General features: G+C 37.7%; 1 protein-coding gene across 13 annotated transcripts in view; it reads left to right on the forward strand.

Moving 5' to 3' along the window:
* The window catches only part of PMS1 (PMS1 homolog 1, mismatch repair system component), a 91,469-nt gene that overhangs the window by 38,375 nt on the left and 30,456 nt on the right, over window positions 1-22,638 (forward strand). For 9 of the 13 annotated variants that reach the window (XM_025404143.1, XM_025404142.1, XM_025404149.1 and 6 more), the window contains one exon: window positions 18,637-18,753. The exons of the other annotated variants lie outside the window; for them this stretch is intronic. In XM_025404143.1, the coding sequence (XP_025259928.1) occupies window positions 18,637-18,753 (117 nt within the window). The remainder of the gene's footprint in view (window positions 1-18,636; window positions 18,754-22,638) is intronic. 13 annotated transcript variants of the gene reach the window in all.

The following is a 22,638-nucleotide window of genomic DNA, read 5'->3' on the forward strand; positions in this document are numbered from 1 at the left end:
TTTTTCCTTTTTTATTTCATTGTACATAATTCATGTTTTGATCTCTAAAACTAGGCAGTCATCTTTAAAACTTTGGATCTTTAAAAACAAATACCCCATTACTCCTAAAATTTGACTGAAAAAACTCACAGATTTTTTCTTTTTCTTTCTCTTTTTTTTTTTTTTTTTTTTGCTTTCTGCTTAGATTTTATTTTATTTTTTATTTTTATTATTATACTTTAAGGTCTAGGGTACATGTGCACAACGTGCAGGTTTGTTACATATGTATACATGTGCCATGTATACATGGTGTATACAATGGTGTGCTGCACCCATTAACTTGTCCTTTACATTAGGAATATCTCCTAATGCTATCCCTCCCCCCTCCCCCTACCCCCCCGACAGCCCCTGGTGTGTGATGTTCCCCAACATGTGTCCAAGTGTTCTCGTTGTTCAATTAAGGCAGTGATTTTTAACCAAAGGAATATATTTTTAACTTGAATCTTTTCTCGCATTGTATTTTCCCAAAAGTTTCGCTTCATTTCTTGGTAGTCAAGAGTATGGGTAATAAGGAGTTGTATGTCTGCTATCTGTGTTGCTCATGAAAAAAAAAAGAAGCATATATCGAATAAGGCTGTTTCTTATCACATGCATAAAATTAAATCTTTTTGTTTCAGAGAAACATCTCAGTACGCTTAGGGATGTATCATTTCCCACATACTAAGTCAGGCTGGATAAATTAGTTATTATAACTAAACATAGTGTAGTCCAACATTCGTTGATTCCAATACAGGCAAATAACCTGGTCAGTCTTTTAAAGAAGTAGAAGAAATGAAAATTATTTGACAAGATTAAAAGTAAAACAATTTAAATGTTTTACTAAAAGTTTATATAGGTCTATGTAGATAAAAAGTACCACTTGTCTTATCTGTGAATTATAACTATTCATTTGTTAAAAACATCTAAGAGCAATTGTAGTGGGACATCTAAGGTACTTTTTAACAGTGAATTAGCAAACCTCAGCATATGTGTTTCTACCTTTATTTTTTTCTTTTCATGGGTATCTGAAGCCTCTCTTCTGACTAACAGGTTTTTCAAAAATGGAATATCACAAAATTGAGTGAAATACAATACTTAAAAAATATTTGTCAAATTCATAAAGTGTTGATGGAAGCTTTACTTTTTAGTGTGATTATAATGGCACTACTCTAGTCATTATCCTGTTTTTATTTTATTTTAATTATTTTTTAAAGTTGAAAAATATTTCAATGGTTCTAATCTTTTGCATTCCATGTTACATTAAACCTGTTCATATGATGAGTAGTTTTCTGTTAGAACAAAAAAAGAAATTGGGAAACAGTATTTATAGTGTACTACATTTTATTATTTTTGGAGGACACTATATTAGAACTTATATTTAGCAAACACAAGTTCCTTTATAGCCTTCAGTAATTTCAGATGCAGTTCAAATCCTGGAGAGTATGTTGAGAGTATTATACTGTGAAAGTAATATAAAATCATCAAAAGTCTTTTTGTAAAATTAAGTATTAGCTATTGTACAGAGAAATCATGGAGTGAATTAGAGCAAGCTGTTTATGTTCAAGCTTTTTTCTCATAGTAGATTTTTTTAAATTTTTATATTTCTTAATAGTGCTGTTGCACCTTTAAAATGTCAAAATATGTTGTTAAACCTCCCAAAATAGCAATGGCGTGTTACTATAAATCTCTTTGAACATTGAGTCCTATTTTGCTCTTAGCCTTTTTCTTTTAAACATGCCTACTTTCATCATTCTTTATGTGCTTTTTTGTAAAGAATTTCTTTGTCTGCTTAAAATTTAAACCTGGCGATATTGTTGTCTTTATTTTTTTCTGCATTAGAAACAAACAATCATATTGCACATAATACGAGAAGTACTATTGCTATTTTGATAACTTGGATTGGATAGTGTTCCTTCTTTTTATGAAGGTTTAACCTGCCAAGACATTCTTTGAATACTGATAATGTCGATGTTCTTGCCAGTATGGTTATGTTAGAGAGAGGTATTTTTCTTCTTTCATCACCATGTTCCTTGAAAGCATAGTGAATAATGAGACAGCCAAAGGGAAATAATTTACAAGTGGATTCAGTGAGTTTATTTAAAGTAGATATTATTTGGAGAATTGCTAGAGCCATTCCTTAGATGAACACTACAGTTTTCAGCTTTAGTTGTAATAACTGAATCCCTGTGAGGTCCTACTGTAAATATTTTTATTTATAAAGTAGTTATTTTGCAAAATTAACAGTTTTTCTCAATATGATAGTATCTGAAACCAATTTAGTATTCTTAGCTATTTCATATGACAGTGCTTAATTTCATAGACCACTAGTTCAAAACATAATGTGAAATGTGTGATTTCAAATAAGGGCTTCTCCTATGTACGTTATAATTGCTGATTTGTGTGTATATTTGCTTTTCCAGAAATAATATTTGTGGTTGTAAAAATTGTTTTGATTGAATTTTGTTTTGATAATTAGAGGCCCACTGGTATTGCAAAAGCTGAATTGGATGTCATTGATATAAGACGGTTTTAACTGTTATGAAAGAGAGACATGAATTAAAGAATGTGTTCCTTCCTATTCCCACTTCTGTATCACATGAGCATTAAGGCTTATTGAGATGTTGGTTTTCTGTGTTGTTTGTGTTGTTCTTGTTGTTGTTTCTTTGTTTGTTTTGAGGTCTGGAAGAATGAATGATGTCAGCTCCAAAGGGTTGAATATCTCTGAATTCAGTTAATCTGGGAAGAGGCAGGCCCTTAACCAGGAACACAGCCCCAAAAACTGGCTGTGGAGATTTGGTAGTGAGTGGTGGCTGAAGATTTGGTTTATAAGATGAAGATAAATAAGTGATGCCCTATAATATATATCCACTGTACTCATGATATCTCCTTTGTCATTTTGTCCTTCTCTATCTTTTACTTGATCATCTTGAATGTCCCAGGTTTGTTTTACCTGTGCTACTGGGAATCAAGGAAAAGTCTTTTGCCACATTTGGACCAATGTTAAGGGTCAGCTCCCCTCCCCCAGTCCCAGCCAGGAATGTGAAGTCAGTATAATCAGGAAGAGATTCCAATTCAGGAGTGTGGCTCAAATGCCCCTTCCTTAGGAAGAAATTATTCCAGTGCCAATCTGGAAAGTTTGGGTGTGTTTTGTTTTTGTTTCTTTTTTAGTTAAAGAAGGCGGACATCTTTTCAGATATATTTTAAGATTAGCTTGGGGCTGATTATCAATATGGTTTGGTTTGGGTTTTTTTGTTTTTTTTTTTTTGCTGACAAATTGATGACTAAATTTATTAAATGGTTTTCACATTTTCTTCTTTTGTTAAGGATTCTTTTACTTTTCACCTAAATTTTGTGAAATATAGAAAAGATTAAAGACATGTAAGTGAAATTTTAGTGTAGTTTTATGTTTGTAAGCAGTATTAGGAGTCTCTGAAGTCTTCCATTATTCCTCAATAGGACATTATTCCTCAACTGCTCCCAGTGTGTTTTCCACATATTCCTATTATGTCATTTTGCTTCACTGGCAGTGATTTGCATTCTTTCTTTCCTACTTGACAGACTTATGGGAGGGAGGGCTACATCTAATTCATCTATATTCCCCTTAATACTGAGTGCATAGTGCAGGATGGAATATTAAATTAATTAGGTAGTGTTAAAGCCAAAATAGTAAGTGTATGAAACACTAGTTTTAAACACTCTGGCCTCTCATACCTTATTCATAATATTTATTAATAAAATTCATTCTTTTGAATTCCCTGGTGACCTCTTATGTATTTAGGGAGTATATTTTCACTTGTATTCATATATACAATTCTAGTCCATTGCCCTTCCTGGGAGCTAAGTCACTGATACATCTTCTTTAGAACTAATAAGGAATCGTATAAAGACTGCATGGATGGGGCGGTTGAGGGGAAACACTTGATGGACAGTCTCTGAGAGCTGTCAATTTAATGTATTTTGTTGCTATTAACAGTCAAATAGGAGAACATAATTGTTCCTTTACTGATCTTCTAACCAAATACATTTTATATACTTATTGTTAATCCTAACACACATTTCTCTATTCCAACACTGTAGATTTCTCTTCCAAACAATAATATCCAGATAATCCTGCACAAATGTAGCTTTTTGAGATTAGGCCAGTGAAAGTCAATGACATGATCTCTAAGGCCCTTTTTAACTCTAAAACTCTGATTTTCACATATGTGTATCTTGAGCACTTCATTTCTTTCTTAGAAAATTGGAATTTCACATTTCTATTACTTAGAAGTTCTACTGAGTTCATATATGAAATCATAAAATAATAAAAGGTAGAAAGTTCTGCAATAAACATGGTTATTCAGATCTCTTTGACATACTAATTTTCAACCTAAATGCCCATCAAATGATGAATGGATAAAGAAAATGTCGTGTGTATATATTATATATACAATAGAATGCCATTTAGCCATAAAACAGAATGAAATCCTGTCATTTGCAGCAATATGGATGATCTTGGAGGACATTATGTTAAGTGAAATGAGCCAGGCACAAAGAGACAAATACCACATGAACTCACTTATATGTGGAGTCTAAGAAAGTTGATTTCATAGAAATAGAGAGCAGAATAGGTGTTACCAGAAGCTGGGGAGGGGAAGGAGAAGGAGGAAAGCTAGAGGAGTTGGTCCATGGGGATAAAGTTATACTTAGGAAGAATAAGTTTGTTTGTGTGTATGTGTGTGTATGTGTGTGTGTTTGTTTGTTTTTTTGTTTTTTTGGGTTTTTTTTGAGACGGAGTCTTGCTCTGTCGCTCAGGCTGTAGTGCAGTGGCGCCATCTGTGCTCACTGCAAGCTCCGCCTCCTGGATTTACACCATTCTCCTGCCTCAGCCTCCTGAGTAGCTGGGACTACAGGTGCCCACCACCACGCCTAGCTAATTTTTTGTATTTTTAGTGGAGACGGGGTTTCACCATGTTAGCCAGGATGGTCTCGATCTCCTGACCTCGTGATCCGCCCACCTTGGCCTCCCAAAGTGCTGGGATTACAGGCATGAGCTACTGCGTCCGGCCCAGGAAGAATAAATTCTTATATTCTGTCACACCGTAGGGACACTATAGCAAATAACAATGTATTGTGTATTTCAAGATATCTAGAAGAGCTTTCGAATGTTGTCATCACGAAGAAATAAGAAATGTTTAAAATGATAGTGTAATTGCCCTGATTCGATCATTGTACTATGTATACATGCATTAAAACATCACATTGTACCTCATAAATGTGTAATTATTGTATGTCAATTATAAATTTAAAATCAAAAATGTTTTAAACACTCAGTTGCAGAGTTTACTGGTAAATACTTCACTGTAATAAAGCATCTCTCACAATGTATCTCTGAAGAAACATTCTCAGATTTAGCTTTTCAACCTGTATATGTAAACTCTTCACAATGTCACAATGGTAAAATTAAAATAGTTAAAAATCATGCTTTAGATGTAAAAACTAGATTATAGGGTTTACTGGTAAACATTAAATTCACTGTAATAAATAAGCTCACAATACATCTCTGAAGAAACATGCCCAAACTTAGCTTTTCAACCTTTGTATATAAACTCTGCCATAAGTCGCAATGGTCAAAACCATGGTTAAAAAGCATATTCTAAACACTTGATTACAGAGTTCACTGATTGTTAAACAGTTTGATTCACTGTAAGAAAGCAGCTCAAAATGCATCTCTGAAAAAAAAAAAAAAATGAGGATGTAGAAGGATCCTTAGATCTTTACGTCTGAAAAGACCACTGAAAATCTTTTTTGTCCTGCCTCAAATCTTTTAGCAAATAGTGTTTTTAATCCCGTCCACCTGACTTTTTATCTTTGTGTGACCCCAAGAGTTTTAGTGAATTGCCCAATGACTTAAACATTGAATATAGTAGAGGATGAACTACAGTTCACATATCTTAATTTTTAATGCATCATTCATCCTCCCTTGCTGTAGCTTCCTCCTACCAACTATGCTCAGAGTATTGAGTAGGTGCTTTGGAACGGTTAAGTGATGGCTTGCACTCTGAAGGAGCTTACGATGTAAATGAGGAGATAAGATGTGCAAGTGTATAAACATAGCATAAATATACCGTAGACCTTGTCATTGCCAAAACCACACTTAGTCCATAATTTCAGTGTTAATGTGTTCCTTCTCTAATCACTACCTGATGCCTCTCCATCTTACTCTGTTCAACAACCCTTAGACTCTGTTGGACCTGTGACCCATTGTTCCTACTGCTTTTTAATTGTTTCTTGTCCTCTGGTGTCCTTGGTTCTCTCCTTACCTTGCTTAAATTTTGTGGTCCATCATTGTCATCCTTCTCTTGGGCACTTTGTCAGTTCTCTTGGTCCTTTCTCACTTAATTGTACTTGCTTGACTAACCAAATCCTGATTAAATCCATCTCGTCATCATTTTGGTACCAGAGCCCAGTATGTAGGGGAAGAAAACACATACCCATGCTGAATAGTGCCTCTGTAAATTCATGAGCACTAATCTTCATGCTGCCAGACAGTCATTCCTGTTTTTCCAGTTAGCAAACCAGAAGCCTTAGGGTTATTCTCTGCTACTGATTCTCTCACACTGTAATCTGATTCCAGAGTAAATTCCATAGGTCTAACTTTAAAATATATCTAGAATCTAACGACTTTTCACCATGTCTGTAACTACCACTGTGGTCCAAGCCACCATTATCTATCACCTGGATTTTTGTAATAGTATCCTAATGGATTCTCCCTGCTTACTTCTTACCCTCTTCAGTGTATTTTCAGCCAGTATTTCTATAAAAATGTGAGTCAGATCATATAACTTGTGTTTAATTAGTTCCCATCTCATTCAGAGTAAAATCAAAGCCTTTATAAGCGGCCTATGAATTCTCTATCGGGGTCAATAAATTTTTTTCGGTATAGAGTCAGATGGTAAATATGTTAGGGTTTTTAGGGCCATATAGTTTCTGTTACAGCTATTCAGCTCTGTTCTAATGTGAATGTAGCCATAGACGATGATACTGTATTTACAAAAACAGAAAGGCCGTGGGCTGTAGTTTGCTGACCTCTGTAGATCCGATGCCCCCATTACCTCTGATTTCATTAATCTTTTTCCTTTTGCTCATTTTGCTTCCGTTGTTTCTGGAACCTGTGAGTCATACTTCCAGCTCAGGACTGTCACATTTGTAGTTTCTTTGCCTAGAACATTTTTCCTCAAGTAACTGGTTCAATCCTCATCCTTTAGGTTGTCACTTAAACTTTCTCCGTGAGGCTTTCTTTAGCCCTCCTAAAATTGCAACCATTTCCCCTGTCCTTCCGCCCCCTACTTTCCTGCTTTATTTTTCTTAAACTTATCAGCATCCAGTATGCTATATATTTTATTTATCTTGATTTATTTTTCTCTCCTCCTCTAGAATATGATTTCCTTGAAGGGAAGGACTTTGGCTCTTTTTTCACTGTCACATCCCTAGTGCTTACAGTAGTGCCTCAAGTAGGTGCTCAAAAAACATATCAGATGAATGAGGGCTGACAACAGGATCAAGGGCTGAGAACAGGAGCACTCCATTATGCACTCCATTATGCTAGTGGCACCAGCCCGACTGGACTGTAAGGGTAGACCTTAAACCACCTGTGATCTAGAAGCAGATGATATCAGTGTAGATTAAAGGTAACAACTGGACAGAGAGAGAGCAAAACAGCAAGTATTAGCTCTCATACTCTAGACACTTCCCACTCCTATTGGTTGGGAGACTTCTAGAAAGTCACCAAAAAGGGAGGGGTGAGCCTGGCCAGTTGGTAGGTGGGTGTTATTCATTCAGTGGAGTAGGAACAACCTCTGAATGAGATTTCATTTAGGACCCCCCGGGTGGGTTATAGGAAAATTTTGTTACAGCAGAATTTGGTTATGTGGATAAAATGGTCGAGATTATTCTAAGGAGAGAAATAGTTGAAACATAAAATACATAGGCAGGAGAGCACATTTAGAGGCAGTAAAGAAGTTTGTTTAATTGAGTTGGTATTTAATATGAGAGAATAGAGGAAGATAAATCCAGCAAGATAATTTAAACTTAGAAAACTGGAAGCCATTAAAAGCTTTTAAGTAGGGAATTGACATGATCAAGATGATGCTGCTACCTTTGAGAGTCAGTTTGGCAGTACTCTACGGGGAGGAGCTAGGGAGACCATAAACATTTAGGAAGCTGCTATAAATTGTATGCTCTAAGGGCCTGAATGCAGACAAACACATTAGGTGTGAAAAGCACAAAAGTGTCTGTTTCCCTTTATAGCTATTATGGGGAAGAATCAATGGGACTAGCTGTGAGTAGAAAAGGACCAGAAAAGGTTTGAAGATAACTGATTTATTTAGCTTATGTGCCTAAGGAAATGATAATACTACATCCTTTTTCAAACCCTAAATGCACACATCTGAGTTGCTCCTATAATGTATTTCCTTCCTGAATTACACTGACATAATTTTGATTTTACTCCCAAAAGAAGCTTATAGAAACAAAACTTTTAAAGTGAAATTGTTACTGCACCAGTAGAGAGTTGTTAACTGGTCAATTGAGAGAGAAAAACTAATCAACTCTAGGCTGGATATTATTTATTTTTTAAATTAAAAAAAAATTTGTTTAAGACAGAATCTTGCTCTGTTGCCCAGGCTGGAGTGCAGTGGCACCATCTCAACTCACTGCAACCTCCATCTCCCAGGTTCAAGGAATTTCCGGCTAATTTTAGTATTTTTAGTAGAGATGGAGTTTCACCACGTTGACCAGGCTGGTCTCGAACTCCTGACCGCAAATGATCCTCCCACCTCGGCCTCCCAATGGATGTTATTTGTTACTCTTAAAACTTGTTGCTTGTTTTGGAGGGGGAAAAGACCCAGAAGTAGAATAAAGAACCACACTGTTGAGATCTTTGCCTGAACAAAATAGGGTGTATAGGAAGGGAAATAACATTGGATAGGTACCAGGGAGCCAGCTGATGGGAGTGTTATAAGCTCAGCGTCTGTGCGTTTGGTCTTAATATGAAGGAGAACGACTTAAAAATCATGTAGAGGATGGAGTTGTAATGCAGAAGAGATGATTGGGAGGGCTTCATTTTGAATGAAAACCAGAATGTAATCTATAAGGTGTCCTATTAAATGAAAATAGAGAGTAAAGGCTGAAATCAAATACTACTATGTTGTTACAAAGCAATAGCAGCTTGATTTGTAAGTAACCTTTTGCATAAAGTGAAATGTTAGAAATGAGCAATTGCCTCAGGATTCAAAGACTGAGGAACTGATCAGCAAGGCTGACCTGAAGGGTTTTCTTTTTTTTTTTTTTAATTGAGATGGAGTCTTGCTCTGTCGCCCAGGCTGGAGTGCAGTGGCACAGTCTCAGCTCACTGCAGCCTCCACCTCCCGGGTTCAAGTGATTCTCCTGCTTCAGCCTCACGAGTAGCTGGGACTACAGGCGCGTGCCACCACGCCCAGCTAATTTTTTATATTTTTAGTAGAGACAGGGTTTCACCGTATTAGCCAGGATGGTCTTGATCTTCTGACGGCGTGAGCCACCACACCTGGTTGGGTTTTCTTTAAACAGTATTAAGAAGTACAGATAGTACAGAGGCAGAGAAGAGAACTTCAAATATTGTCATATTTACCTAACTTTAGTGCTGTTTGAAAGGTAGGTAGTGAACTTTAGAAGGCCAGTTATTGAAATATTTGTTACTTAAATAGTAGTCTCCTAGTCCTAAAACATTTTATGTGTTTTAAATAATAAAATACAAAAAATGGATACTACTGTATTGAACAGCTCCTGAATATTATTACTAGTGTCAAGACCAGCCATCTCCCTCTGCCAGCTTTGTTCTTAAAAACAGAAAGAATGTTACACATTTTAATGTAGTAAGTGGGCCAAGAGAATTCTAAAAAGTACGGTTTTAAAATTCATCTCCAATGTCTAAAAACACACATTAGCTTCGTTTTCTTCTTCCTTTTCTATGTGAAATCTGAGTAAACTTACTGTTGATTTGCTTCTCATAGAATAGTGTTGACCTTTTCTCGTAGTTGCAGTGACCTATATTTAAGTTAAAGCTTGAGCCAGCTAGTATAAGAAACAAATTTGCTTTTAATTAGTTAAATATAGTTAATATAAGAAGTAAATTTATGGCCTGGCACAGTGGCTTACACCTGTAATCCCAGCACTTTGGGAGGCCAAGGCAGGTAGATCATGAGGTCAAGAGATCGAGACCATCCTGGCCAACATGGTGAAACCCTGTCTCTACTAATAATACAAAAATTAAGTGGGCATGGTGGCACACACCTGTAGTCCCAGCTACTCGGGGGGCTGAGGCAGGAGAATCGCTTGAACCTGGGAGGCAGAGATTGCAGTGAGCCGAGATCACACCATTGCACTCCAGCCTGGCGACAGAGTGAGACTCCATCTCAAAAAAAAAAAAAAAAGGTAAATTTATTTTCATTTGGGTAATTAAATATTTCATATATATCAACTGATGCTTTTTCATTAGGCTTTAAATGTTGTAATGATATGATTCTTTTTAAAATCGGAACCCCTGCTCCCACTTCCCTGCTGGAAGAAACCATACATGTAGCAGCATTATGTGAGAGACTTGTCTTGATGGATGAGAATAATTTCTAATTAATCTTTTTTCCTTTATTTGTTGTAGAAAGGGCGTCAGATCTTCAAGATTTTTACTTTTGAGGAAAAAAATTATAGAACTTTCAGAGACCACCACAATCTTCCTTTCATCCTTAGGAAGAACTTACTTAACTACATATCAATAAAATAGACTCTGGAGAATAGTTTCAAGTTCTGACCTTACATATTGCCACTAACTGGTTTACATTACGTGTCTAGGCTTCAATTTCTTTGTCTCTTTAAAGTGGAATAATAGTACTTACCTTACAGAGTAAGGTTTTTATTTTTATTTTTTATTTTTTTAATTTTTTTAATTTTTTTTTTTTTTGAGACGGAGTCTTGCTCTGTCACCCAGGCTGGAGTGCTGTGGCCAGGTCTCAGCTCACTGCAAGCTCCGCCTCCCGGGTTCCCGCCATTCTCCTGCCTCAGCCTCCTGAGTAGCTGGGACTACAGGCGCCCGCCACCTCGCCCGGCTAGTTTTTTGTATTTTTTAGTAGAGACAGGGTTTCACCGTGTTAGCCAGGATGGTCTCGATCTCCTGACCTCGTGATCCGCCCGTCTCGGCCTCCCAAAGTGCTGGGATTACAGGCTTGAGCCACCGCACCCGGCCCAGAGTAAGGTTTTTAAATGAAAAAAAGCATTCACAGCACAGTGCCTGCTCCATAAGTACTCAGTAAAGGTTAATTGCTGTTGTTATTAATGTGAATATTGTTAAAATCTGATTAGATTCAAAAAGGATTATTAGAGGAAGTGGCCTTAAGCCTGGTTCTTCGGAAAGACTACGCAGGCAGAGGTATTCAAAGCAGGGAGAACAGCATATGCAATGTCAGGGAGTCATCAGAGGTCAGAGAAAGCTGGTCTAAGAAATGAGATGAGGCTAGAAGGGTTGCTTGGAGCCAGATTCTGAAGGACCTTGTGTAGCTTACATGGGAATGTGTACTTCTTGTTGAAGTGACCAAAAGGGAACTAAATGAGACATTTCAGTAGGAGACTAACAAAATAAGATAATTCTCATGGCAGTTGGAGGATGGACTAATTTATGTTTCATCATTGTTAAGAATGTGGAAACTGATTCCATTGTCTGGGAAGTTACACAAGGAATGGAGAAGAGGATCTAGGCAAGAAAAATATTTCTGATGTAAATAAGATTTGATTACCAGTTGGAAATAATCTTTCTTGTTTTTAAAGACTGCAAAGAAATGAGTCTCAAGAATATCCCTTTTGAAAGTTATGCAAAGATTAACTTTATGCCTTTACATTTTTATTTAATGTTTTACTCCATTTTATTTTTAGAGACAGGGTCTTGCTCTGTTGCCCAGGCTTAAGTGCAGAGGCATGATCATAGCTCACTTCAGCCTGGAATTCCTGGGCTTAAGTGATCCTCTTACCTCAGCCTTCTGAGTAGCAAGGAACACAGGTGCATGCCACCGTACCTGGCTAATTTTTTTATTTTTTGTAGACACATGGTCTCACTGTGTTGCCCAGGCTGGTCTTGAACTCCTGCCTCAGCCTCCTAAAGTGCTGGGATTACAGGCCTGAGCCAACATGCCCAGCTTATTATTTAATTTTTTAAAAGATCCTACCTTTACATGGTTGAAAACCCAAAAATGTATGAAAAGGTAGAATGAAAAAATTATTCTTATCTTCATCTTTCATCTGCCTAGCTCCTATAAACTGCCCCTTCTGTAGATAAAATGTCTGTTAATTTCTTTGCAACCTTCAGGAAAAATAATTATGCATGTTCTCTTTCAAAAAAGAATATAAAATAAGAGTAAAAGTAAGAGATTTTATAACTCAATTGTACTGCATAAATTTTACCAAGACAGAATCATTTTTGAAAGTTTGAGGCTATTTAGCAACAATCAATTCATATTAATGTTTATTATGTCAGTAAAATGTGGTTTGTTCTTTTAACAATGGTATTGATATTGTGATGGAATAATCTATAATTTTATACTGAATTCAAAACATTTAGCAGTGTCTTAGTGGTAAGATGCTATAGCTCATATTGTTCCTGTGTTGCCAATGTGGGAAAAAGATAACCTTTTTAATATTGTGTTTGTGCCTCTGTCCTTTTTGGAGTCAGAGTCAGTGCAAGTACATACACAGGAGTAAATAGTGATAGATATAGATCTAGTTATAGTAACTTGTAAGATCTTAGAAGTAAACTTATGGTACTTAAGAAATTTGGCTGGGTATGGTGGCTCACACCTGTAATCTCAGCACTTTGGGAGCCCAAGGTGGGAGGATTGCTTGAGCCCAGGAGTTCAAGACAAGCCTAAGCAACATGGTGAAACCCTGTCTCTTCAAAACATACAAAAAAATTAGCTGGGCGTGGTGGTGTGCACCTGTAGTCCCAGCTACTCGGGAGGCTGAGGCAGGAGAATCCTTGAGTCCAGGAGGCTGAGGCTGCTGTCAACTATGATCACACCGCTGTACTCTAGCCTGGGTGACAGAATAAGACCCTGTCTCGGAAAAAAAAAAAGCAAACCAAATAAAACAACAACAAAATTCATTGGTGCTGCTTCTTGTTTGGTGGAAAAAAAAAAAAAAATCCAAACGGGAGTTTAGTACATCTATGCCTACAATTTGCAAGAATTTTGGTTGCAGTCTAGGCCAATAATGTATCCTCTTTATTTAGAAGGAGTTGACTTTGCTCAAGCAGTTTTAGCATTGTACTATTCACTTAATTATGCATCATCTGTGTGCAGCCTACATTTCTCTTTATCACAAATTGCCTTTACAAACAATTGAGGTTTACTAATTAAATATTGAATATTCTCATCTAACTTCATTTTCTTCAAGTAGCGTATGTCAATGAGGTAGGAATTAGGGGCAAGATATATTTGTCTAACTTCAAACCTAAGATGGTGTGCTTGTAATAATATATTTTTGATTGAGGTGTTTCTGCACTGTCATCATACTGACTAGAGTCAGATTCTTAGTTGGCACATCCAGGTGCTCCAACTTTGTGTGACCTAGATAGAAAACATATGGAGGTTTGTGTGTATTTTTAGCACATGTTAAGCTTTCGGCCTAAGGGCAAGATTTACAAAAACCTTCGGGAAGTGAAAAGAAAATTTCTGTTTTTGAAAATAACATAGAATTGATGATACGGTAGAGAAAGCAAACTGAAAACTGTATTCTGGATTCCCAGTATTCCCAGTTTTTATTCATCACATTTTATAGTTTCATTTTTTAATGGTGGATCCTGTTTTGAAAAATGAATCTTAGTTGCCCAATGAGAAGATTTTATTTGTTGGCAGACCACTATCATTTATTACCAGCCCAAGTGTAACTAGTTTAGAAAATGCTCTTAAATTAGCCCCCTTGATCTGATGCAATAATTGCCTAGTGTGAAATAATGCTCCCAGACTCCTAGCGTGTTTACTTTAAAGTAAAATCACATTGCATAGTTCTCATGTTTCACAGGTTTTTCTAGGACTCATTTCTGAAGTGATCTTTCTGTGGTTCTGTATACTAACTATTCAGCAGGTCAGGCAGTGAAATAGCATCCTTGCATTAATCAGCAGCTAAGATTTATATCTGTATCTAAGGCATCACTCTAATATAAACTAAAATAAACAAGATGATGTTTATGTTAGTAATACCGCAGGCTTTTTAGCTATATTCAGTGCAGGAATTTTAAAACATTGTTTTTTTGAAATATTTCCTTGAATGCTTTATTTTAAAAGTGTCAATATCAGAGAGTTAGCATTCCTTTAAAGAGGTACACTTTTTGTGAATAAGGTTTTTTTGTTTTTCATTTTTGGGGGGGGGGGTCTCACTCCGTCACCCAAGCTGGAGTGCAGGGTGAGCCACTCCCACCTCAGCCTCCTGAGTAGCTGGGACTACAGGTGTGTGCCACCATGCCCAGCTAATTTTTAAATTTTTATAGAAACAGGGTCACACTATGTTGCCCAGGCTGGTGTTGAACTCCGGACCTCAAGTTATCCTCCCACCCTGACCTTGTGAATAAGTTTTTATGGTTCAGCTATTCTTTGTCATAAGAAACTTCTGATGTGGAAAGTATGAAGCAGGGGACATTTCATTTCCTATAATTGCAGATTATTCAGAACCTTATCTACTTCCTTTTATTTTGAACGTTGTTCCTTAAATTATTAGCTGTTGGCTGGCTTAAAACTAGAGCCATAATAGCAGAAGCCAATAGTTTGCCTTTCTAGAGTGCGTGTGCACGCAAGGATTACAGTCTGGCAGTTCTTCAAAAAACAAGGAGCTACCATGTGACCCAGCAGTTCCACTCATAGGTCTATACCCAAGAGAAATGAAAACATATGCCAACACAAAAACATGAACATGCATGTTTATGGCAGCATCAGTTATAAAAGCCAAAAAGTAGAAACAACTCAAACGCCCATCAGCTCATGAAAGGATAATTCAAATGTATTATTTACAATGGAATATTATTCAGCCATTTAAAAGGAGTGAAGTACTGATATAAATAAACTTGAAAAGGTTATGCTAAGTGAAAGAAGCCAGTCAAAGCCCATATATTGTATGATTCCATTTATATGAAATATCCTAAGTGGGCAAATTTTATAGAGAGAGAAGCTAGATTAGTGATTGCAAAGGGATAGGAGTCACTGATGATGGATATAGGATTTCTTTTTGGACTGATAAAATTGTTCAAAGATTAAATCATGCTGTTGGTTGCACAGCTCTGTAAATAATCCAAAAACCATTGAATTGTAAATTTAAAGTGGGTGAATTGTAGAGTGTATGAATTATACCTTAAACTGTTATGTTAAAAAGAAAGAAAAGGAAAGATTGGTTTGGATTTCCTTAAGTCAAGTAGTAGACAAAAAGTGTAATTTTAACAGGTATGGTGATGTGACAACTAGCAGCCTTATCTTTAAAAACAAAGAGCTAGTTTTCAACTCTACTGGGGTTACTTTTTCCTAGGAAAAAAAATGTGTTTATTTGCTCATTCCTTTAACAAGTAAGTATTTAGTGGGCTTTGCTAGGTGTCTGGTACTGTTCTTGGTACCAGAGACTCAACAATCAACACTGAACAAGCTGAACTCATCATCTCCTGCCACCAATCCTGCTCTTGTGAGTTTCTTATCTTGTTGAGTGTTACTATCACCATTCCAGTTTCCCAGGTCGGAAATCTGGGAGGCATTCATGATTCTTCTCTTTTTATTCCCTCTCCACATAGAGTCAGTCATCAAGCCCATTTTGTATCCTTTAGTCTGTCCCTATTTTCTGTTTTCCTCCTACCAGAGTGGTGGTTCTGTTAACACAGCCCGATAATTCTCAGCCACGGAGTATTAATACTAGTAAAGTACCAAAGTTTGCAAATGGTTTATTTTAAAAAACAAACAAACAAATAACGTAAGGGAATAATCCCGTCAATGGCACTTTCACTGACTTGCATTCCACTGAACTTTTGCAAGAGGAAGAGAAAGCTGTAGCATGATAGCTAGTATACTAGGAATTAATTACACATAGTCCTCAGGTCACCTATCGGAATATTTTTTGAATGTGAACTTTCAGTTCTGCATGTCATTCGTAAAAGTTGAGAGTCTCTGAGTTGGAGGAATACGATCACTTTTTTTTTTTTCTGTTGCCCACGTTGGAGTGCAGTAGTACGATCTCAGCTCACTGCAACTTCCGCCTCCTCGGTTCAAGTGATTCTCCTGCCTTAGCCTCCTGAGGAGCTGGGATTATGGGTGCCCGCCACCACGTCTGGCTAATTTTTTTATTTTTAGTAGAGATGGGGTTTCACCATGCTGGCCAGCTGGTCTTGAACTCCTGACCTCAAGTGATCTACCTGCCTCTGAAACCTTTTTTCAGTGAACCAAGCTAATGAAACTGAGTAATACAATTCTGCTATTTTATACCTCCTCCATAATCTTCAAATATTTAAATCACTGTCATTTTGCTTTCAACAAAAGACCTCCTTTCTGCATTTTAGAACAAAGGGGAACTTTCTCAGCCTCTAGCCACTGAGTCTCCAAACCTACTTGCTAGTGTACCCATTCTTCACCTTCAGTTTCCTGGTCAAATGTGTCCTATTCCTGCCTCCAGTTATTTCCCTGTCTGCTTGCATTTCCCAGCCAGACTTTCTGAAACACTTGTTTCAGAAAAGTTCTTTTTTTTTTCATATCCTTCCCATAGTCACTATCCAAATTGGTTCCATTTACTTCTCTAGAACTGCTCTCACACTCTTGATTGCCATTTAGCCAACCATGTCTGTTCCTACCATACTCACTCAACATTGGAAACATGATGACTACTTTCTTCAAAAACATTCTTATTCTGTGTACCACACTTTGCTGCTGCTCTTTCTGCCTCTGTGACCACTCGTTTTAGGTTCCTCTTCTTCCTCTGCCTGCCCCTTTAATGTTGATATTGATGTTTTCTCCCAAGCCCTTTGCACAGTTTCCTCCAGACTTAGGAATTGCTAAGTGAATTTATTGAATTCTGCCTGTACTGGTGATGGGATTTGACTGTAACTGGACCTTGTTTAACTGAAGAAATTGCAGTATGTCAAATCCGATTATGTACTTCAAAGCCAAACCTTGGTCTAGTCTCTCTGGACTGTGATTCTCTTAAAATCTACCCCATGTTGACCTAAAAGGAAGAAGCAGAAGCAGAATTAATATAGAGAGTTTATTTGGACCAGCATTGAAGACAGCTGCCTCAGACACACTTCCAAATTATCTTGGGGTGTGCTCCATTAGGCTTTTGTTATAAGCGGGTTTTTAAAAGCAAAAAGGGAAACAAGGAGTGAGTTGATAGAGTTGTTTGTTAGGAATTTTTATTAGTAGCTGTACATCGTTGAGCTATAGGGTATGGGTTATGGTGTCTGGTGTGTGGCATTGTTAGGTCAGTGGCTACTTGTGGCAATAGCAAGCAGTTTTCAATAAATACTTAGCTCAAGGGGGAAATTACTTTCATTTTAATGCCTCTCTGGGCCTGATAATTTAAAAGGGCTCATATTTTTCAGATATGAAGTATTATGTATATATGTGTGTGTGTGTGTGTGTATATATATATATTCTTATTTTATTTTTTAAGACAGAGTTGCGCTCTGTCACCCAGGCTGGAGTGCAGTGGCGTGATCTCGCCTCTCTGCAACCTCTGCCTCCCCAGTTCAAATGATTGTCCTGCCTCAGCCTCCCACGTAGCTGGGATTATAGGGGCATGCCACCACGTCCAGATGCTTTTTTGTATTTTTAGTGGAGACAGGGTTTCACCATATTGGCCAGGCTGGTCTCGAACTCCTGACCTCAAGTGATCCGCCCACCTCAGCCTCCCAAAGTGCTGGGATTACAGGTGTGAGTCACTGCAACCAACCTATTGTTTCTCTCTCATCTCCAACATACTCGCAGTGAAAAAATCCAACCTCATGATTCAGCTTTTATGTTTATGAGATTCAGTTAACATTTTGCGAATTCTCTATTTAAAAGGTACAAAGGTAATTTTAAATTGTGATTTAATTAAGAGTGGTTTTTCCAAAATTTTTATACCTGTTGACTGTTTATACAAATCCTGTAACATAGCCGATCATCCTCAGTAAAATAGTAATACCTTATTTGAAGCAGCAATTTGTTTTTAAATATACACGAAAGTCTATATTTTGAATGTGAGGATTAGAGGTGGAGAGATAATCATTATTTAATGAAACCATTTTATGCCAGGCACAGGCATATGTGCTTGTCTACATATAGATTTTTTATCTTCCAACAACTCTGAGAAATCTTGTAAAGAGGACAAAACCAAGGTAAAGGGAAGTTAAATAGATTGTACACTGCAACATATACAGCTTCTAAAATTCAGAACCAGAGTTTCTTTTGTCAGACCTCACAGCTCATGAATCTCTTCTAAGTGATACTGAAATTTTAAGCTGAGGATGAATGCCAAATATAGGAATAAAATACTGACTTCTTGAATTCAGTAAATCTAAATTGTATTAAAAGTTATCTGTATCATTTTTGTCCCTAGGCAGTTATTTGGCAGAAAACCAGAGTATCAGATCACAAGATGGCTCTCATGTCAGTTCTGGGGACTGCTGTTATGAACAATATGGAATCCTTTCAGTACCACTGTGAAGAATCTCAGGTATACTGCAAAAATGTTCTCTGATAATTCTGATTGACTTACGAAGCTGTTCACATATTTCCCTTTGGAGCAGTTACAGTAGAAAGAGGTTAGTCTTTTAACATTTTAATCAAATATGTGTGTGAGGTAAAAGAGACAATACAGAGCTTATGTTAAACCTCTTTCCCCAGCCCTGCTTCCCTTTTTATCTTCTGTTTGTTGCTTACAATGATTTTCAAAAAAATTATGTTCAATTTAGAATCTTTTCTGTTTACTTTCTACTATAAAAGAAAAATAGTTGACTAGGCATAGTGACTCACGCCTGTAATTCCAGCACTTTGGAAGTCCAGGGGGTCGGATCACCTGAGGTCAGGACTTCAAGACCAGCCTGGCCAACATGGTGAGACCCTGTCTCTAATAAAAATACAAAAATTAGCCCTGTGTGGTGGCACATGCCTGTAATCCCAGCTACTCGGGAGGCTAAGGCAGGATAATCACTTGAACCCAGGAGGCAGAGGTTGCAGTGAGCCGAGATTGTGCCATTGCACTCCAGCCTGGGTGACAGAGTGAGATTCCGTCTCAAAAAAAGAACCGTTTTTCTCCCCCTTTCCCATTCCACATATGTGCTTAAACTTTTTCTTGATCTATCAGTTTAGACAGTACTTTTTTACTCCCTAATACTGGATGACGTTCTTAACTCAAACTTATCTTCTTACTCCTTCCTCTTTGAATCGTATCAGCAATAGTTTTATATTATCAAGTTTAATTATATATAATATGTATTTACATATATGTGTAATTTTTTTCTTTTTCTTTTTTTTTTTTTGAGACAGACTCTCATTCTGTCACCCAGGCTGGAGTGCAGTGGTGGGATCTCAGCCCACTGCAGCCTCCATCTCCTGGGTTCAAGTGATTCTCATGCCTTAGCCTCCCTAGTAGTTAGAATTACAGGGGTATGCCACCACACCCAGCTAATTTTTGTATTTTTAGTGGAGACAGCGTTTCACTATGTTGCCCAGGCTGGTCTTGATTCCCTGACCTCAGGTGATCTGCCTACAAGGACCACCCAAAGTGCTGGGATTATATGCGTGAGCCACCACTCGCAGTCTCGTATTTTCTTATGTAGCCATTTTTAAAGTGTTCTATCTTTTGTCTGAAGATTGATTCTAAAAGTTGAAAACTTGTATAGACTATAAAACAATCTTCGTTAAAAGCCCAGTATTGTAGTAGGACTGCATTTTACCTCGGCGGGCGGATCACGAGGTCAGGAGATCGAGACCATCCTGGCTAACATGGTGAAACCCTGTCTCTACTAAGAATACAAAAAAATTAGCCGGGTGTGGCGGCAGGCGCCTGTAGTCCCAGCTACTCAGGAGGCTGAGGCAGGAGAATGGCATGAACCCGGGAGGCGGAGCTTGCAGTGAGCTGAGCTGGCGCCACAGCACTCAAGCCTGGGCGACAGAGTGAGACTCCGCCTCAAAAAAAAAAAAAAAAAAAAAGATCCAGGGTTATATCTCTTATGCCGTATAAATGATAATATTCCTAGAGCCCTGATTAAATGGAATCTCTGTTCTTGTACTCCCATAAGTTGCTCAAAATTTATCATGTTTTTCTTTGCTTTATAAATAGACTATCTTACATAGTTTTTTGCTTTTTCTGGGATTTTCAAAAGTTTTTTTTAATGAAAAAGTTTTCTTCATCATGTTAGCAATAAAATCCAACTCTTTTAGTCATCCTAGCTGTAGTTGGTAATCCATTTCATTACATGTTTTTGAAGTCATTGTTCTTAGACCCCACTTATTTCTTACTTGGATCATATCTTAGGCCTTCTGCACAACTCTCATCTTCAGATTTCTTTTAATAGGAATGATGGTTGGTTCCATTATTGGTATGTCATGCCTTCCTCTTTCTTGGCACTCATACTCATTTTTCTTTTTTTTTTTTTCTTTTTGAGATGAAGTCTCGCTTTGTCACCCAGGCTGAAGTGCAGTGGTGCAATCTTTGCATACTGCAACTTCCGCCTCCGAGGTTCAAAGGATTCTCCTGCCTCAGCCTCCTGAGTAGCTGGGACTACAGCCACAATACCCGGCTAAGTTTTGTATTTGTAATAGAGGTAGGGTCTTACCATGTTGGCCAGGCTGGTCTCAAACTCCTGACCTCAAGTGATCCACCCACCCCAGCCTCCCAAAGTGCTAGGATTACAGGTGTGAGCCACTGGGTCTGGCCCCATACTCATTTTTCTGAGGCATATCTTTAAGTAACTTCCACAGAAAGAGGGGACACGAGAGGTAATTTTTCATGTCTGTGGCTGGGCGTGGTGGGTCACACCTCTCCCAATACTTTGGGAGGCTAAGGCAGTTGAGGCCAAAAGCTCTAGGCCAGCCTGGGCAACATAGTAAGACCCTGTCTCTAAAAAAAGAAAATACAAAAATTGGCCAGGTGTGATGACTCACACCTGTAATCCCAGCAGTTTGGGAAGCCAAGGCGGGTGGATCACCTGAAGTCAGGAGTTTGAGACCACCCTGGCCAAAACATGGCAAAACCCCATCTCTACTAAAAATACAAAAATTAGCCAGGTATGGTGGCAGGCGCATGTAATCCCAGCTACTTGGGAGGCTGAGGCAGGAGAATCGCTTGAACCTGGGAGGCAGAGGTTCCAGTGAGCCAAGATCTTGCCACTGCACTCCAGCCTCGGCCAGAAAGAGATCCTGTCTCAAAACAAACACATTTTAAAAATAACTAAAAATTTTCATGCCTGAGAATGATTTCATCTTGCACTTTCTCTTGTTGATAGTCTGGCAGACATAGACTTGTCGATTGAAATTAATTTTTGAAATCTTGAGTATTTTTTTACTATCCATTTTTGCTAACGGGAGACAATGCATTCCACTTCTTTTTTTTTTGTTTTGTATTTCTCGAGACAGACTCTTGCTCTGTCACCCAGGCTGTAGTGCAGTGGCGCAGTCTCGGCTCACTGCAACCCCCGCCTCCCAGGTTCAAGTGATTGTCCTGCCTCAGTCTCCTGAGTAGCTAGGATTGCAGGTGAGCACCACCACACCCAACTAATTTTTGTATTTTTAGTAGAGATGGGGTTTCACCGTGGTGATCAGGCTGGTCTTGAACTCCTGACCTCAGAATCCGCCCGCCTTGGCCCCCCCAAAGTGCCCATTTCTTTTTTTCTAGATGGTACGTTTTCTTCTATTTGAAAGTTGTTAGGATCTGTCCTTCATCCTTACAAGGATGTGTCTGTGTGTCTTTTATTATTTGTTTATTGTGCTGAGCACTTGATGTGGATCTTTTGAATCTGAAGGCTCATTTCTTTCTCAGCCCCAGGTTATGTACTTCCATCCATTATCACTTTGATAATTTCTGTTTTTTTTTATGAAACTCCCTATTGTCATTAAGACCTCCTGTTAATTTTCTCAGGTTTCCCATCTTTAATTTTTTCCATGGAGTTTTGAGAAATCTGTTTTTTCAAGCTTCTATTGAATGTTTTTTTTTTATTTTAAAAGTTATGTTTAATTTCCAAGAGTATTTTTTATTGCTTTTTCATACTTACTGTTTTATGGATACAAAACTTGGGTCTCTCTAAAGATAATTATTTTTGTTTTTAAATTATTTGTTCCTTTAATAATTTCTGTTTATTAGGAGGTCAGTTTTGTTTTACCTGTCAGGTCTTTTTCCTCCAGTCCTCTAATTCTCCTGTCTTTCCCCAGGAATAAGAAATCTGATTGGGAACATGGTGTTTGTGGCTGGGCTTATTGACTGTCAGGTTCCACGTTAGTGTTGAGTAATCAAGGTCCTAATTCTGTTTCTGGAGTTGTGCTAAGCAGTTGGCTTCTTTTCTTCTCTTCCATTTTTTTTTTTTCATAATTTGTTGAAACCTCTTCTGCTGCTAGGTCCCTT

The sequence above is a fragment of the Theropithecus gelada genome, chromosome 12, assembly GCF_003255815.1.
Source record: "Theropithecus gelada isolate Dixy chromosome 12, Tgel_1.0, whole genome shotgun sequence".
Lineage (NCBI taxonomy): Eukaryota > Metazoa > Chordata > Mammalia > Primates > Cercopithecidae > Theropithecus > Theropithecus gelada.